This window comes from Oncorhynchus mykiss, chromosome 12, assembly GCF_013265735.2.
Source record: "Oncorhynchus mykiss isolate Arlee chromosome 12, USDA_OmykA_1.1, whole genome shotgun sequence".
Lineage (NCBI taxonomy): Eukaryota > Metazoa > Chordata > Actinopteri > Salmoniformes > Salmonidae > Oncorhynchus > Oncorhynchus mykiss.
This window is the reverse complement of record NC_048576.1, coordinates 82,277,473-82,294,788: the sequence shown is the minus strand read 5'-3', so window position 1 is coordinate 82,294,788 and position 17,316 is coordinate 82,277,473. Positions and strand designations below refer to the sequence as shown.

Sequence of the window (17,316 nt, the reverse complement as noted above, 5' to 3'; positions counted from 1 at the left end):
CTTGCAATACAGTGAGAGCCCCGAGGTGAAAGGTATTTATTATCAAGTAAAATAGTTGACACTCCCAACACTTTCCCTTCTTGGAACCCAGACAAACTATCTGAAACAAGCACCATTGTAACATTCACTTTTTTTGCAGGACAAAAATGGCCAATAACAGGAAGGTTAATCAAATACATGGACCTCAGTTGGCACAGTCTAGTGTTAACTGAAGATAGCAAAGCAAGTTGAGGGTTTCAGGTAGAAACAGATTTTTTCTTCCCTCCTGTAAAACTGATGGTTCTCTATGAACAGTTGAGGAAATGCAAACACTGTCTGGTTTGTGATAGCCTTGGACAATCTTCTGGAATCTTCCATCTGTTGTGCTGGCTAGATGGCTGATTGGATCAACCCTTGGTAATGCGGTCAGTTCCTGGTCTTTAATGTCAACAGATGGCTCTAGATAGGGTCAAGTACAGCTCAGGAGTCTCCCTGCTCTACCTTTAATGAAACATCTCCATTGACAAGTGAAAGAGCAGACTGGACATACTCCCCCATATGGTTCTTCGACGGGTCTGGAGCTTCAGTCGAATTTGGAGAGATGTGTGCGTGAGAGGAATTGGGTGTCAGTCAGTGCAAAGGTCTGTCTGCTCATGCATCTTTTAGACTAGAGTGATAGCAAGGAGGTGAGATGGTAGCTGGCTTTTAAACCCAGTCAAACTGCTTAGTTTGAATTATTTACATGGACCATTTAGTAAGAACAAAGCGTAAATCCAGTCCGAAGTCTTCTCAGAGCATTTCCTGTTAACCTCTTGGTTACAACACACACACCTCTTTCCTGTTCCTCTGTGGTCAGAAGTCCCAGTCATCCACATCCATGTGGCTGAGGCCAGATTCCAGGCTGGCCAGTCCAGAGGCAGCGTCCTGAGGCTGGGTACTCTCAAAGCCTGTGATGGGCGTTACGGGCCGGAACAGCTCAGGCAGAGCCTCCGATGGCCGACGCTTGATCTAGGGAAGAATGGAAATAAATCTCATTGGGATTCTAATAAAGTGTGTGACTGAATGAAGCCCTTATATGACTTAAAATGTTGTACATTGATGTTGAGGGGGGAGGAACTAGATCCTACTGACCTGTTTGAAGAAGGAATGACCAATGAGAGCACTTGCTGAGGGTCTGAGGGGGGGAAAATAAACAATTAAATGAGCTAAAATTCTTAAGACAATCAATGTGAGGACCAGCAGCCTAGCTTGGCGTGGCTCACCTCTTCTCTGGGTCCCTCTGTAGACACAGCTCCACAAAAGCATGGAAGTGGGGAGAGAAGGTACGACTGTAGGGGTGGCTCCCCGAGGAGGAGGGCTCTCCATTAGAGTGGTGGGCCCCTCCGGTGCTGGGGCCCTCACAGATCCCAGAGTCAGCTCCAGAGCGGGAGGGCTTCATGGTCAGCTCCTCTGGGGGGATGGTGGTGGTGTCCAACAGACAGGGGACTGTCCCGTTCAGCTTCTCCAGCAACATCTAAAGACAAGAGGACCACGAAGAGGAATGGAGAGAGATACCAGTCAATTGAGGAGCAGAATATAGATCTTTCAGAATAAAGATAGGGTGAGGGGTTGATCTGGCCACTAGTCACCTGTGTGGCTGGCATGTCTTTGAAGGGCACATGTCCATTGGCTAGCTCACAGGCTGTGATGCCAAGACTGTAGATGTCTGACCGGAAGTCGTATCCCTGCAGATTCTGACACACACCAGGGTTGACCGATAAACAAATGAAGGTATTATAGTTTAAAAGCAAGGAATTGTATGTTAGCCAGGTGTGGTATGGAGTTACCTGCTGCAACACCTCTGGGCTGAGCCAGGGAAGCACCTTGATGCTGTACTGGGGGAAGTCATGGACCACTCTGGCCCGCTGGCCGTGACGGATCAGACTGATGATGCTCCTCAGACCAGACATACACACCTGACCATCTACCGAGATCAACACGTGGCTGGCCTTCACGCTCCTAAACACACAAAATTAGACGCCATGTCACAATCCTGCATGAAAAGTCCTGGGCCTGTGTGAACTTTGTACTTACCGGTGTACATAGCCCATGTGGTGGATGTAGTCCAGGGCTTTGAGCATGCCCAGTAGGATGTAGGCGATGGCCAGCTCATTCATCCCATCAGTGAAGTGGCTGCTGATCAGGTCTCTGGCTGACCCTAGGACATGTTAGACACTACATTAGTCAGAGAGAGAGCAGAGGACTGAATAGTAGGGTTAGGTGGAGACAAATTACCTTAATGTGGGAATGGTAACTAGAGTCCTCCGGTCTACATTTAACCTTTGACTACATTTGACTAGGACCAGAGTGGTGTAGTGTTACAGTCAGTGCTTTGTCTGTGAATCCTCACCATAGGCCATGAAGGGAGAGATGACCCACAGCTCGTTCTCTGCTATGAAGATGCTCCTGTAGGGCAGGATGCTGGAGTGGTGGAACAGCTTAGATACATGGAGCTCAGCCTGAGAGACAGAGATTAGACTGGCTTAGGTTTAAATTGACAGAGAGAGAGATTACATTGAGTTATGTAATAGATACAAATTAGACCGACAGAGATGGGAGGTTGGATTACATAACAGGTGATGTCATAAAGCAAGGGATGAATGTATTCAGAGGGGAGGAGTGAAAGAGGGATATAAAGGCAAGGATGATTTGACTGATGTCTGTATGCCTGGCAGAGGCAAATGTGACAGATGGATGGTAGAATGATAGATTGATGGTGACAGGTCCAGACCTGCAGGTAGTTGACCATTTCATTGGTGCAGGACTCCAGGTCAATCCGACGGATTGCTACGTGTTCCCCTGTGGGTCTGTATCTGGCAAGGTTAACGGTCATCAAGTCCTCCAGGCCTCGACCTAGCACAGCAAAACACACCAAATTAGACTAGAGACAGGCGCACAAACAATGTATTCAACAACAAACACACAAGCGCCTTGGCAGCCAAGTCACTGGGGTTGGAAGCCTGAGACTGACTGACCTATGATGGTCAGGAGCTCATAGGCGCTGCTGTCGGGGAGGAAGCTTCCCATGGTGCCCCGCCGTGGGACTGAGGTCAGGCTCTCGTGGCTGTCTTCATGGGCCTGGGGAGCGAGGCGGCAGCAGGGAAGGAGTTAGCATTGGAAATGATAGCATATATTGGCCCTTAGTGTTGGGCGTTACTTGTGGCATTGTGAGAGTGGCCTGCAAAGGCTTGGTCAGACGTGATGGTTGATGCTAAATCATATACAGTCAGACTACAGAACAAAGTGTGTACGAGCAGTACTTGTGGAACCTGAGTGGAGAACATTAACTTCAGGTTTGAATTCTGTTGGTGGCAAATTATAAGCAAGAAGCTACATAATTTATGAATCATGCCTTCTCCAAACCTCATCACACCATAGTGCTTGAAATATTAACACTCATGGTAAGACACATGCAGAGTGGGTACCCTAAAATAATAATGAGTGTGTTCAGAGAGGAAGAGGCGAAGCAAGAGGTTGCACTCGCCAAAATGTGTCCAAAATGAGCCCAATGTGTTTCTATGGGCTTATTTTGGACTTAAGCTCGTTTCCCGCCTTTGGAACAATGACTCCCATTGTTGGGCGGAGACGTGAGCATCTCGAGTATCATCTCAAAAGATGAAAATAGGGATCCAATAACAGTCTTAAAAGATGCTCAGAAATTAAACTATTTTCACTGTCAAAATGTTTGACTGGAAAAAAAATGTATGCAGGGCTCTATGCTACAAAAAAAATGTATGCAGGGCTCTATGCTACAAAAAAAAATGTATGCAGGGCTCTATGCTACAAAAAAAATGTATGCAGGGCTCTATGCTAAAAAAAATGTATGCAGGGCTCTATGCTAAAAAAAATGTATGCAGGGCTCTATGCTAAAAAATGTTTTACAAGGAGCACGTTAAAATGTAGGGGCACAATGAAACATATTTGAGGTATTAATGACAACAATTGACAATTACAAAAGCACTGGTGCTCCCAAATTAAAATTCCAGGTAATAGTAAAATATTTCGATGCATATGCGGCCAAAATGGTACCACTGTAGAGCCCTGGTAGCCCTGGGGTGTTGGCCTAAACTTACAATTGAAGTCGGAAGTTTACATACACTTAGGTTGCAGTCATTAAAACTTATTTTTCAACCACTCCACTAATTTCTTGTTAACAAAACTATAGTTTTGGCAAGTGGGTTAGGACATCTACTTTGTGCAGGACACAAGTCATTTTTCCAACAATTGTTTACAGACAAGATTATTTCACTGTATCACAATTCCAGTGGGTCAGAAGTTTACATGCACTAAGTTGACTGTGCCTTTAAACAGCTTGGAAAATTCCAGAAAATGATTTCATGGCTTTAGAAGCTTCTGATAGGCTAAATGACATTATCTGAGTCAATTGGAGGTGTACTTGTGGATGTATTTCAAGGCCTACCTTCAAACTCTGTGTCTCTATGCTTGACATCATGTGAAAATGAAAAGAAATCAGCCAAGACCTCAGAAAAGAAAATGGTGGCCCTCCACAAGTCTAGTTCATCCTTGCGAACAATTTCCAAATGCCTGAAGGTACCATGTTCATCTGTACAAACAATAGTACGCAAGTATAAACACCAAGGGACCATGCAACCGTCATACCGCTCAGGAAGGAGACGCGTTCTGTCTCCTAGAGATGAATGTACTTGGTGCAAGAAGTGCAAATCAATCCCAGAACAACAGCAAAGGACCTTGTGAAGATGCTGGAGGAAACAGGTACAAAAGTATCTATATCCACAATAAAACGAGTCCTATATCGACATAACCTGAAAGGCCGCTCAGCAAGGAAGAAGCCAGTGCTCCAAAACCGCCATAAAAAAGCCAGACTACGGTTTGGTACAAGGGGATAAAGATCATACTTTTTGGAGAAATATCCTCTGGTCTGATGAAACAAAAATAGAACCGTTTGACCATAATTAACATCGTTATGTTGAGGAAAAAGGCTTGCAAGCCAAAGAACACCATCCCAACTGTGAGCATGTTGTGGGGGTGCTTTGCTGCAGGAGGGACTGGTGCACTTCACAAAATAGATGGCACCATGAGGACGTAAAATTAAGTGGATATATTGAAGACATCAGTCAGGAAGTTAAAGCTTGGTTGCAAATGGGTCTTCCAAATGGACAATGACCCCAAGCATACTGCCAAAGTTGTGGCAAAATGGCTTAAGGACAACAAAGTCAAGGTATTGGAGTGGCCATCACAAAGCCCTGACCTCAATCCTATAGAACATTTGTGGGCAGAACTGAAAAAGTGTGTGCGAGCAAAGAGGCCTACAAACCTGACTCAGTTACACCAGCTCTGTCAGGAGGAATGGGCCAAAATTCACCCAACATATTGTGGATAGCTTGTGGAAGGCTACCCAAAACGTTTGACTCAAGCTAAACAATTTAAAGGCAATGCTACCAAATACTAACTGAATGTATGTAAACTTCTGAACCACTGGGAATGTGATGAAAGAAATAAGAAATGAAATAAATCACTCTACTATTATTCTGACATTTCACATTCTTAAAATAAAGTGGTGATCCTAACTAACCTAAGACAGGGAATTCTTACTAGGATTAAATGTCAGGAATTGTGTAAAACTGAGTTTAAATGCGTTTGACTAAGGTGTATGTAAACTTCTGACTTCAACTGTATTAGGTTATTATTATTTATTTTTTTAAATGCAGTAACAACTTAATAACCATTTATCTACTAATTTCCAGCCAGCATTGCGAGGTAGATGCCCATCACTTTAAATCACTCAGACGGGGTTGCCATGCATTGCCAAAAATGGAACACATGGAACTCTATCCATTCCATTCAACTCCAGTTCACAACCATTGGTGGATCCAGAGATTTCCACAACAGTGACACATTAGACATGAACAAATAACCAGTTGCTCATACCCTCCCACCACCCACCTACCTACATGCCCTCTGCTTTCTAGTAAGGGAGAAGTACAGTGAACACAGGCAATAGACAAAGTGTCCACACTTAAACTACTTCACAAACATGAAACAGGCTTGGTCAAAATTAGTGAGGACTTTCAGTGAACAACAGAAACCATAAATCAAATAGTAACACCATGTTAAGACCACGCTGAGGTTCCTAAGGGCCCATTAAGGCTGGCTTTACAGGGAGATTATATGTCAGCTGAGACCAAACAGACGTTTTCCGTGACAGCCGTAAAAGACAAGTGCAGGTCAATTAAGCCTGGTAGTTACGGATGATCCATCATTGCCCACTCTAAAAGACACAAACTGTGGTCAACTTTATGAATCAGAAAGGACTGTTTGATCTCTGGAGCAACCGATGGAGCCATCAGGTAACACGTAGTATTAATGGGGTGATCCATCTGTCCACTTATACTGATCACATCTTTTTTTCATCATACTTCAGCAACCTCAGTTGCTCTCTCCTCCAACCCAACCATGTCTCATCAAGAGAACATCATTACTGTGAACTCCACCAATCTCCCAACTCCCCCAATAGGAAACCCTGGTGGGTGAAGTAGGATGGGCCTCAAAATACAAAGCACATACAGCATTGTGAATCAGATGCCCATGCACAAAAGCACATAGGGCTTGTGAATTCATTCACGTTGGCTCCACCCTCACACACAGGCAGATGGAACGATCGAGAGCAGTGACTGGAGTACCGCACTTACTTTCCTGTGAGAGCTTCCCTGAGCTTGCTCTGTGGTAGAGAAACCACATCAATGACAAACACAAACACACACAAGAGAAGGATCTGTGTTTAGAGCAGCTCAGGAACCATTAGGTACACTGTAAGTGTAAAGTATAGCATGTCGTGTTTGTTGCAGGAGTCGTATCAATGCTGCTAGCTGGCTCCCATAACAAGGAGGATTCAGTTTAGGCTAATTAGATACCTCCAATGCATCTTAAATCAGTGAGGAATCTGAGGATTCAGTCTAGCGGGATTGAGTGATTATGCATTGCCATGGGAACTGGAAGCAGCCAAAACCAAACTTGAAATCAAGCGTATGAACGAACACAGAACAATTATGCAATGTGAGCTGAGCGCACAGAAATATGAAGATAATGCAAAGCTTGATAGTGAAGCCACCCCTCCCCAGCAATTCAGTTCCTCTCTATGTAAACCGATTCTTCAACCACTGATAAATTGACAGTGTTTATGTTAGTCTAATAAGACCCACATACTGTAGAAACATCTCTTTGAACATGCCTCATCGCCACCACACTTGTTACCCTTAAAATATGATTTCCTTAATAAATATTTGACCTAGGTATCATGTCAACTTCGTATCTACTACAATGACCGACGGCGCAACAGAATATTAATCTGACATGCAGTATTCTGAGGCTGCATATTTTGCATTGATCAAGTCTGAAAGACAAGGAGACATCACACTGGAACAAACTCTCTTCATGGCACACATGTAACATACAGTGAGACATTTGACACCTGCAGAACATTGAAGCAAGCAGTAGCTCTTATGTGTCCTCAATCTATTTCGGAGACAGAGGTATCCAGCCACATATTGTCAAAGAACCAATGCTGATTGAATTCCAGAAGGTTTAAATTGTATTATGCCAATTGTTTGTTAGAGTGTGTTGCCTTTTAAAAACTGTGCAATGCAATATCTTGTTTTGAAAGCAAAGCTGCACATAGGATATAGCTAGCAGGTTCTGTATGAGGGTCGGGCAACTTCATAGCTGATAATAGGTCTTGTTTGTAAGCAGCAGTTGATTTGGGAAGCCTTTTTCAACATAACCTATGACCTTACCTCCAAAAAACTCAAAATCCCTCAGGTTCTCCACACTCAATTTCTCTGAGACCCAACGCTGGGATTGAGAGGGAGAAAGAAAGAAACAGATAGAAATGATTGACCTGTGGTATCTGCACTCCAATAACTGATCATTGCTGTGACACTGACTGGTAAGGATTCAGCACAAGTATTTGATACATTTTCTAGACTGAGCTCTAACGTCATCAGGCAGGGGAGCGCTGACAGAGTTCACTCACCAGAAAAGACATGGATCTGTCGATTGTGGCAGCTAGAACCGCTGAAACCCCATCCAGAAAAAATACCTCCAAAATAAATACTAACACAGTAACACAGGAAAGGAAACACGTTAACGTTACTTCGCTATGAACAAGACATGTAGCTAACTATAACCTGCCTATAGAATCATTTAAGTTGTAATGTTAATGTGAAAACCATTTCACAAATAGTATAATTTATAGGCCCCAAAACATTTTATTAGCAGGACTACTACCTAACGTTAGCTAGCTAAAGTAACATATGGATATGTAAAAATAAATAAACTAACGTTAGCGTGGCTCTTTTTCATTACATTAAACAACACAGATTGGCTTGGTAGCTATATAAACCACGATAGCTAGTAACCTACCTGTATGTTAACTTGAAGAAATAGCTAGCTAATATCTGATGAAGCGAGTTTGTTAGCTACCATTTTCAACAAACAACTATTATCGAAAAGGGGCGGAAACTAATGTCACATGTTTGCGTTGATTGGTTCGTTGTTGTGAGACGCAATCCGTCGCGCGTAATCTACGTCTACACACGGTAATGACGCAAAACACTTTCGAGTCGCGCTGTGAGATTTGGCAGTGGTAAACAGATCTTTCTTGGTGGTGAAAACAGGTAAATAAACAGTACATGAAACCACGAGGTTAGTTTATAGTGTTTAACGTACACTAGATTTAACTGATTTTGCAAATATCCTTTGACAAGCCATATTTGCTCAGTCAATCATTTGTCACACACCCACTTCTTCGTCGTGCTGCTGCGGCCCTAGAGAAGCGTAGCATGCTAACGTTAGCTAGTTTAATTTAGCCAATTAATGAGATCCAAACATTAGCTAGACACAGATTAATGCGAGATTTTATATATTCATTTGCCAGAAGCCACAGATAATCTTTGACATCCCCCAGACAGTGATTTACGAGATGATTAGCATTTAGCAGACGTTTGTGGGTGACACACAAGGCCTGCGATGAATGGACTGGAATGCAACAGCAATCTACAACAGTCAAATACCAAATGTGATTATCTTTCTTTTCCCCTTACTTCTGTAGGACAGCTATGAACTGGAGTAAGGGTGGCCCAAGTGGTAAGCGAGGGTTCGGGTTTGGAGGATTTTCCCTTGGTGGTGGTGGTGGTGGAGGAGGAGGAGGAAAGAAAGAAGAACTGCGCGTGCCTCAGAAATCCCACACGTCCTTCGGAGGCGCAGGGACAGCTGGAGGTTATGGCAAGAACCAGCAACTCCCTGCATTCTACAAGATAGGAACAAAAAGAGCAAATTTTGATGAAGAGAATGCGTGAGTATAGACTTATTTTTCCTTTAGGGTTGGGTTTGGTGTGCTTTGTATGCTGTATGATCAACCAGTTATGCAGGATGTATTACATTGATTTCAATTACATTTGACTGGTGATAACTTTCCTAACCCATTTCCAGGTATTTTGAAGATGATGAAGAGGAGTCAAGCAGCACAGATTTGCCATATATCCCAGCTGAGAACTCCCCCACACGGCAACAATTCCAGTCTGGAGGGGGCTCAGACAGTGAGGATGATCCTCTGGATGCTTTCATGGCCCAAGTGGAGGTGAGTCATGGATTCCCCTCTTAGACCTGGATCATGTAGGAATATACACATTTTCTCCGTAGTTTGTCTGTTTAAAATCTGGGGTTATTGTCACAGAGCTTTTGGGAAATATTGCAGAGGGTTTATTGTTCACCCTCTTGTCTGCTCTAGGACCAAGCAGCTAAAGACATGAAGAAACTGGAGGAAAAAGAGAAGGAAAAGAAGGTTGAAAAGTAAGATCCCTTCAATTTCTACCATTTAAGCTTAGGGCCTTGAAAATGATCTTGTCAATAATATAAGCAGAAATATTATTAGCAAAGGCCCTATTCAAGGCCACCAGGCAGGCAGGTGTAGTACATTCTTCCCATTCACCTGTGTATTGATTTGCACATATTTCCATGGTTATTAGTCAAGTGTCTCAATTATTAATATATTCTCATCCCAAAACTCTAGCATGTTATTAAGATACTGTAGATATAAAGTTCCCACTGCAACCATTCACCACTGTGGAGCAGAGATATGTCTCATTTGAAATAATCTGTCTTGCCATTCAATTACCTTAAATTTCCCCATTTGGTCCATACTGTAGGTAACTCATCAAGCCTGCCTTGCATGGCGACTTTGTAGGGAGGGGATAAGCGTGACATTAGACAGGTTGTGGGGAATCATGGGTGAACAAACGAGTCGCAGGGAAGTTTTTTTTTCTCCGCTTGTTTTTACAGGGGTATACGTGATGACATTGAAGAGGAAGATGAACAAGTAAGTGATCCATCCAACGTTCCTTATTTACTACTGATCAGAGAGCCTCCAGACCCCAACCTCCCCTCCCGACCCATCTATGGCCAAGTCTCACCACCTACCACATCTCTTGCTCTTTTTTTCTCTCTTTTACTCTATCGCTCTCTCACACTATGCTAACAAACCCAATTGCAGGTTGAATCCTTCGCCCTATCCTTCTTGGATATGTACATGCATACTTGTGGTGACAATTATATATATATATTTTTTTTAATATACCCATGCCTAAACTAAGCATGTTGATTAATAGTTTATAATCTCTTTTCAAATATGCCATACTGTAATGAATGTTTACTATTAACTGTTGCTGTTCTTACTACTTTGTGAAGGGGGGTTATAAAATCTGACACTGATCAATTTCAGCCCAAATAACGCAAAGACGGGTTTAAACTGAGTGTTAAAACATAAAATGGCTTAGACGCTGACATTGATATGGGCAATCATCAGAGTATTTTGCCGTTGACTGTATTTGAATGTATGTCCCCCGGTTATGAGAATGGTAAGAGTGCCTGCATGAATGTGTGCTACATTAGGCGTTTAAGCTGACCCTGGTTGACTCATGCGGCTGTGCTCTGTGCAGGAAGCCTACTTCCGCTACATGGCAGAGAATCCCACAGCTGGGCTGACCGCAGAGGACGAGGATGAGAACATAGACTACGACAGTGATGGGAATCCCATTGCCCCCACCACTAAGAAGATCATCATGCCCCTGCCCCCGATGGACCACTCTGAGGTAACAGCTGCATACTGCACCTATCTGAGCCAAGAGGCAGGAAGTTATGTTATCTTGTCAATTGGATTTTTTATTTTAGTGTCTGAGGTCATACATTTATGTCATCCCCTTATAGATTGACTACCCACCTTTTGAGAGGAACTTCTACAACGAGCATGAGGAGCTTCTCAGCCTGACAGGCACCGAGGTGTTTGAGCTGAGACACAAACTCAACCTGCGGGTAAGTGTCCGGAGAAGGACACGCACACATACAACCACATCTAAACCCAACCACACAATCCTAGCCAACATACCACTTACAGACAACTGTTGTATGATCCCATTGTCTCTTTAACCGAAAGCCTCGTCTATTTATTTTGCTTCATTGACTTTGGCAGGTGTCTGGTGCCGCCCCTCCTAAACTCTCCACCAGCTTCGCCCACTTTGGGTTTGACGAGCAGCTGATGCATATAATCCGCAAGTCGGAGTACACTCAGCCAACACCTATTCAGTGCCAGGTACCTAAGCACGTCTTTTTTTTGTTGGTACTTTCATATTGCTTTAGTAGCAAATAGGCCTCACCTGTATTTTCTTCCCCATCTGTCCTGTAGGGAGTTCCCATTGCCCTGAGTGGACGTGACATGATTGGCATTGCGAAAACTGGTAGTGGCAAGACTGCAGCCTTCATCTGGCCCATGCTAGTTCACATCATGGACCAGAAGGAACTGGAGACTGGAGAGGGGCCTATTGCAGTCATCGTGTGCCCCACCAGGGAGCTCTGTCAGCAGGTAAGACAGCCAGGGAAAGATGGGTCAGGAACAAAACATTTCCATGACAAAAAGTTGATTGGGCCCCTGAAAATGATGGTTGTGCTTCCTAGATCCACGCGGAGTGTAAGCGTTTTGGGAAAGCCTACTCCCTGCGCTCGGTGGCGGTATATGGAGGAGGCAGCATGTGGGAGCAGGCCAAGGCTCTTCAGGAGGGGGCAGAGATAGTTGTGTGCACCCCGGTAAGAGCTCTAGTTGACAATCACTGTGGTAGACTGTGTTTAGTCTTTATGTATTGGAGGAAAATAATCCCCTGAGGTCATTTCACTTATTGGGTTGTGTATGTTGTTCTTCACACAGGGTCGTCTGATTGACCATGTGAAAAAGAAGGCCACCTCTCTGCAGAGAGTGACATACCTGGTGTTTGATGAGGCAGATAGAATGTTTGATATGGGCTTTGGTAAGTTGGCTTTCCCTTCTTTCTTTTGTTCCCAATGACCACTAGGCCCAGAATATTGTTCACTGAAGATGGTTTGACACCTATTTATATCATATAATTTTGGAAACTTTTTTCAGAGTATCAAGTGAGATCCATTGCCAGCCATGTCCGACCTGATCGACAGAGTAAGTGTGTGTATGTGTGCATGTACACTTGTTTTAGACAAGACTACCCCATCCTATGAACCTTAACTTGACTCCTGTCCTCACAGCTCTTCTGTTCAGCGCCACCTTCCGTAAGAAGATTGAGAGGCTGGCTAGAGATATCCTGGTGGACCCCATCCGCGTGGTGCAGGGAGACATCGGGGAGGTCAGACCCGTGGCTCTTCTATCACCCTCTGATTGCCACTTCTATAATTTATTTAAAGTTCTACAGTGCCAGAACAGTCAACCAGCTGGCGGCAGAACATTTTCTGGAGTTTAGTCATCTAATGCTCTTCAATCCTCCATCCTTCCTCCCCAGGCCAATGAGGATGTGACCCAGGTAGTGGAGATCATGCCCAGTGGGGTGGAGAAGTGGGGCTGGCTGACCCGCCGCCTGGTGGAGTTTACCTCCTCTGGCTCTGTACTTATCTTCGTCACCAAAAAGGCCAACTGTGAAGAGCTGGCCACCAACCTGACCCAGGAGGGCCACAGCCTGGGCCTGCTGCACGGAGACATGGACCAGAGTGAGAGGAACAAGGTCATCGCTGACTTCAAGAAGAAGAGTCTTCCCGTGCTGGTGGCCACCGACGTGGCAGGTGAGGTGGGGGTGGGCTGCAGACGAGGGGGTGGGGAATGAATGTGGCACAACGTTCCAATCATCAGAGATCTGTGTATGATTACACAGACACTGACAATGATTTGATTGTTTTGATTCCAGTGCTCCTACATACTTGTCATTCTATCATTCACTCCTTCTTTGTCATTTCCTCCCTAGCCCGTGGTCTGGATATCCCTTCAATACGCACAGTAGTGAACTATGACGTGGCTCGGGACATCGACACACACACACACCGAATTGGCCGAACTGGTCGTGCTGGAGAAAAGGGTGTTGCCTACACCCTTCTCACCAGTAAAGACACATCATTTGCAGGAGACCTTGTGCGTAACCTGGAGGGAGCCAATCAAAGTGTCTCTAAGGAGCTGATGGACTTGGCAATGCAGGTAAGCCATTCTACATGTCCCTGACTGAGCATTGAGGACGGTTATGTAAAGGTTCATTTTATATGATGTCTTTACTGACCTCCTTTGATGTATTCCTCTCAGAATCCCTGGTTCAGGAAATCACGCTTCAAGGGCGGCAAAGGGAAGAAGCTAAACATTGGAGGAGGTGGTCTGGGCTACAGAGAGAGGCCAGGATTGGGAGCTGAAAGTTCTGTGAGTTGGCCATGTCTATTTGTAACATAAGTTGTGTTATTTGTAGTGTTTTATCTTGTTGGTAGATCAGTGGCATAATAGTGTAACTCTTGGTAATTGTTGACATTTAGTTGTTTCTCCAGGAGCGTAGTGGTGGTGCTGCCATGGGTAACTATGAGGGCTACAGCAAGCCTACCGGAGCCATGGGAGACCGCATGTCAGCAATGAAGTCAGCCTTCCAGGTAATTAAACTGTCACTCACTATCTATTCTGTTAGCTTAAAATTATCCCTTTTTCTCATTAATTATTTCTGTACGTCTAGAAGTCCCTCTTTAATCGTTGTCTACTTTTCAGTCTCAGTATAAGAACCACTTTGTGGCGGCGTCCGGCATGGTTCCTAAACTCACCACTAAGTCCAGTAGCTCTTCAGGCTGGACCAGCGCTGGAAGTCTGAGCTCCGTCCCCACCGGGGCCCCTGAGGGCCCAGACCGGCCCCGTGGGCCCCCCTCCTTAGCCATGGCCCCTCCAGCAGCCCTCGGCATGGGCACCAAGATGGCAGGCTTCACCAGCGCTGGCTCCCTGAGCTCTGTGTCAGACAGCCAGGCCACTGCTCCTCAGGGGAATGCCGCCCCACCCTCACCCAGGGAAGGGCCCCGTGACAGACATGGTGATGACAGGAGTCGCCATGGAGATGGCCACTATCGTGACAGGAGAGACAGGAGCGAGCGGCACAGTGGCGGGGGAGAGCGGGACCGCTACGGGGAGCGGGACCGCCACGCAGACCGCGACAGATACGGGGACAAGGATCGCCATGGCAGCAGTGGGCGCCATGGCGATAGTCGTAATGGAGAGGGAAGTAGAAGGGACAGAGAGCGAGACGATTGTAGAGGTGACAGGGAGAGTGGAGACAGGGCAGGGAGTGAAGGAAGGGGGGACAGAGCTGAGGGGAAAGGAGACAAAGAGGAAGACAGCTTTGCAGTCCCAGATCCACCAAAACGCAAAAAGAGTAGGTGGGACAACTAAAGCACAAAATACATCACCTGTAAAGCAACCAACCAACTGTTCTTAGATGAGCATGCCTAGTCTGTAGATGCACAGCTGGTCATTTCAGCTGAAACATGCACAGAATTTCAAGGGTTAATGTGTGAACCGACCCTACTGCGCGGTCTGAATACAAGGGGAAAGATATGCTATCCTGCATTGGTTGGGGATTCAAAAACATGGCTCCTGATTGTCAGCTTGTCTGAAGAAGTGTTGAGATTTTGGATAGAGTTCCACTCTACTGTGCACGGATAAAGAAATCTACTGTAAATATACCATCCAGATAGTTTTAACCTGTGAGTAAGTGAGATGATCAATCTTTCTGGTCAATAGAAGGGAGCAGTGGAGCTGTTATGCAGTCCTGAAGCCACAGAAAACACCTGTGATTTGAGATGTCTGTTGTATTCTTACGTCTTTTCTCACTGGACACCCCCCTGTCGTTCTAGTTAAACTCTTAGCCCTGAGTAACCCAATAGCCCTATTGGACTAAATGTGAGTGTATATTATCAGCCCACAATAATGACAGATCTCATTTTTTTATTATAAGTGTACTACTTCCTGTGAATCCATGTGTGTTTGTGAACTTTGCAGCTTGTATTCACTTCTTAGTAAAGTGCCTCTCTGTCACTTAGGTGTTTTTTAATGCTTTTGAAAGTGGAGTGTATGTAAAATGTATTTGTTCATTTTTGTGTGAGGCTACGCTTGAGTTCATTCACAGGAGGATGTCAAGTATTTTTGATTTAAAAAAAATGGCTTTGGCAGTTTATTTTGTTTGTCTATAGTCTCCTTTTCTGTTTGTAATTTGTCAATGGCAGTTCTATAAGTGTGCATTCTAAACTTAGCTGCAGCTGACACAGCAGTTCTGAACTGTAATAAATATAAATTCACTTGGTCCCACATTTGTCACCACTCACTACGTTTTGACACCTGATATTGTAGAAGTGGTTATATGCTAGTAAAAAACTGAACTCTCAGACGCCATAACATTCTATTCCAAAAGCTTCCCATTTGGAATTGGCTTCTGTCTTGAAAATGACTAGTCTTAGGCATGATAATACCTGTGAGATTCTCTATTATATCTGTAATTTGCACACAAGATGTGACACGAACAGCTGTCGATAATTGGCAATTCCTTTTTGTATTTAACCCTTGATGCATTTTTGTTCCTCGGTGTACATGTAACTTCCATAGACAATAGGGTTAAGACTGAGTAGATACATGTGAAAAAACAATGGTCTAATTTTTGTTAATAAAATCATGTGGTTTTTAGTTGTCTTTTTGGGTGGTTTGTAGGGTACCTTTTTAGAAGGTATCCAGAGCCAGCCCCAACTCTGGGTGCGTCTCTTTCCTCACACATGGAGAATCTCAATTGCAATCTCCTTGTATCCGCTCTCCTTGCCACCTCCTCAAACCCAATGAATGAGAAATCCAGAGGTCCCTCCCCTCTGATCTTCTCTTCCAATGGGTTTTGAGGAAGAGGGAGGGTGTGAGGAGTATACAATTGAGGAAAGGCCATGTTCTTCTGATTGACCATGTGAGAAAGAATGCCACCACCCGGAAGAGAGTGGTATCCCTGGTGTTTTAGCTAGCAGATCCGACCCACTTGCTTACAGCTGAACTAGAGTTGGACAGGCCTCCTGTTTAGATTAACACACTGTGCTGGTTACTGGTGTTTGTGAGGCCATGTTTGATATGGGCTTTGGTAAGTTGACTGGCTTTACTTTACCAAAGACTGGACTGTATTTTGTCACCTATTTATATATTCATTTGGTATCCTTTTTCAGAGTATCAAGTGAGGTCCAACACCAGCCATGTCCAGCCTGATCGACAGAGTAAGTGTGTGCCTGTGTAAGGAAGAATCTTAATTGCATACTCCTTGCGTCCCCTCCTCTTCGGTGGGGTTTAACGGCAGTTGGCATCCAATATGTTGCCTTACCGCCCCCAACTGGACTATAGTATAAATCCATTATACTTTGTGATAGAAAATACTGAATAAAATAAAAACACCCTTCAACTAACCCCACACTCATTAAAAACCCACTAGCACATTCCACTATGTTGACCCTATCTGCTCCTACACCATGCCAACGGCCTGAGAGGACGGGACACCATCACTCAGCACACACTGTAACTCTTATGAAGTCAAATCTCATACAACCAAATACTTCTCTGCAGTTGCCACCAGAACATCTATTTTTTGTTACTGAAGTATATATCACTCGTTGGTCTATCCCTCTTTGCTGGCACAGATATACTACTCACAGGGATCCTGCCAGGATCCCTCACCCTTGACCCATCCTCCTCTACTTTCTTCACAGCCACAGCGTATTACACCTTCTACACTACTCTGACTCTGGCCTCCTCAACCTGCCTCTCTCGCACCGGACACTTCCGATCCCTAGCAACATGGGCACCCCTACAGTTGCACACACAACTTTTTCCACAGAATCTACACAATCCTCTATCCCATGCCCTCCTGCACACTTCCCACATCTTGGAATCTCCCTCCTACACACTGGTGTGACATGACCATAAATGTGGCACCTGAA

General features: G+C 44.6%; 2 protein-coding genes across 8 annotated transcripts; one reads left to right on the top strand and one right to left on the bottom strand.

The window, feature by feature from the left end:
- Positions 1-18: 18 nt before the first annotated feature.
- Positions 19-8,524, bottom strand: LOC110538646 (STE20-related kinase adapter protein alpha). Of its 6 annotated transcripts, XM_021625596.2 has the most exons (14): positions 8,419-8,524; positions 8,030-8,109; positions 7,791-7,848; positions 6,690-6,718; positions 2,994-3,096; positions 2,750-2,871; positions 2,369-2,477; positions 2,053-2,176; positions 1,806-1,977; positions 1,608-1,712; positions 1,242-1,492; positions 1,111-1,153; positions 811-987; positions 19-560 (listed from the first exon to the last, which is right to left on the bottom strand). In XM_021625596.2, the coding sequence occupies exons 2-13, from the start codon at positions 8,039-8,041 to the stop codon at positions 832-834; spliced, it is 1,284 nt and encodes a 427-aa protein (XP_021481271.2). In that variant the 5' UTR covers positions 8,042-8,109; positions 8,419-8,524; the 3' UTR covers positions 19-560; positions 811-831. The 6 variants fall into 6 exon arrangements, with proteins under 6 accessions (XP_021481271.2, XP_021481267.2, XP_021481270.2 ...); XM_021625592.2 differs by having other exon boundaries at positions 19-987; XM_021625595.2 differs by having other exon boundaries at positions 19-987; positions 8,030-8,070; positions 8,419-8,508.
- A 51-nt stretch (positions 8,525-8,575) lies between these two features.
- LOC110538643 (ATP-dependent RNA helicase DDX42) lies at positions 8,576-15,664 on the top strand. 2 transcript variants are annotated; one of them, XM_021625586.2, is made up of 18 exons: positions 8,576-8,672; positions 9,107-9,349; positions 9,487-9,634; positions 9,785-9,846; positions 10,336-10,372; positions 10,992-11,144; positions 11,260-11,364; positions 11,522-11,641; positions 11,735-11,911; positions 12,004-12,132; positions 12,251-12,350; positions 12,467-12,514; positions 12,601-12,698; positions 12,852-13,128; positions 13,308-13,534; positions 13,637-13,747; positions 13,858-13,968; positions 14,081-15,661. In XM_021625586.2, the coding sequence occupies exons 2-18, from the start codon at positions 9,114-9,116 to the stop codon at positions 14,747-14,749; spliced, it is 2,808 nt and encodes a 935-aa protein (XP_021481261.2). In that variant the 5' UTR covers positions 8,576-8,672; positions 9,107-9,113; the 3' UTR covers positions 14,750-15,661. The 2 variants fall into 2 exon arrangements, with proteins under 2 accessions (XP_021481261.2, XP_021481262.2); XM_021625587.2 differs by lacking the exon at positions 8,576-8,672 and having other exon boundaries at positions 9,114-9,349; positions 13,870-13,968; positions 14,081-15,664.
- The last annotated feature ends 1,652 nt before the right edge of the window (positions 15,665-17,316 follow it).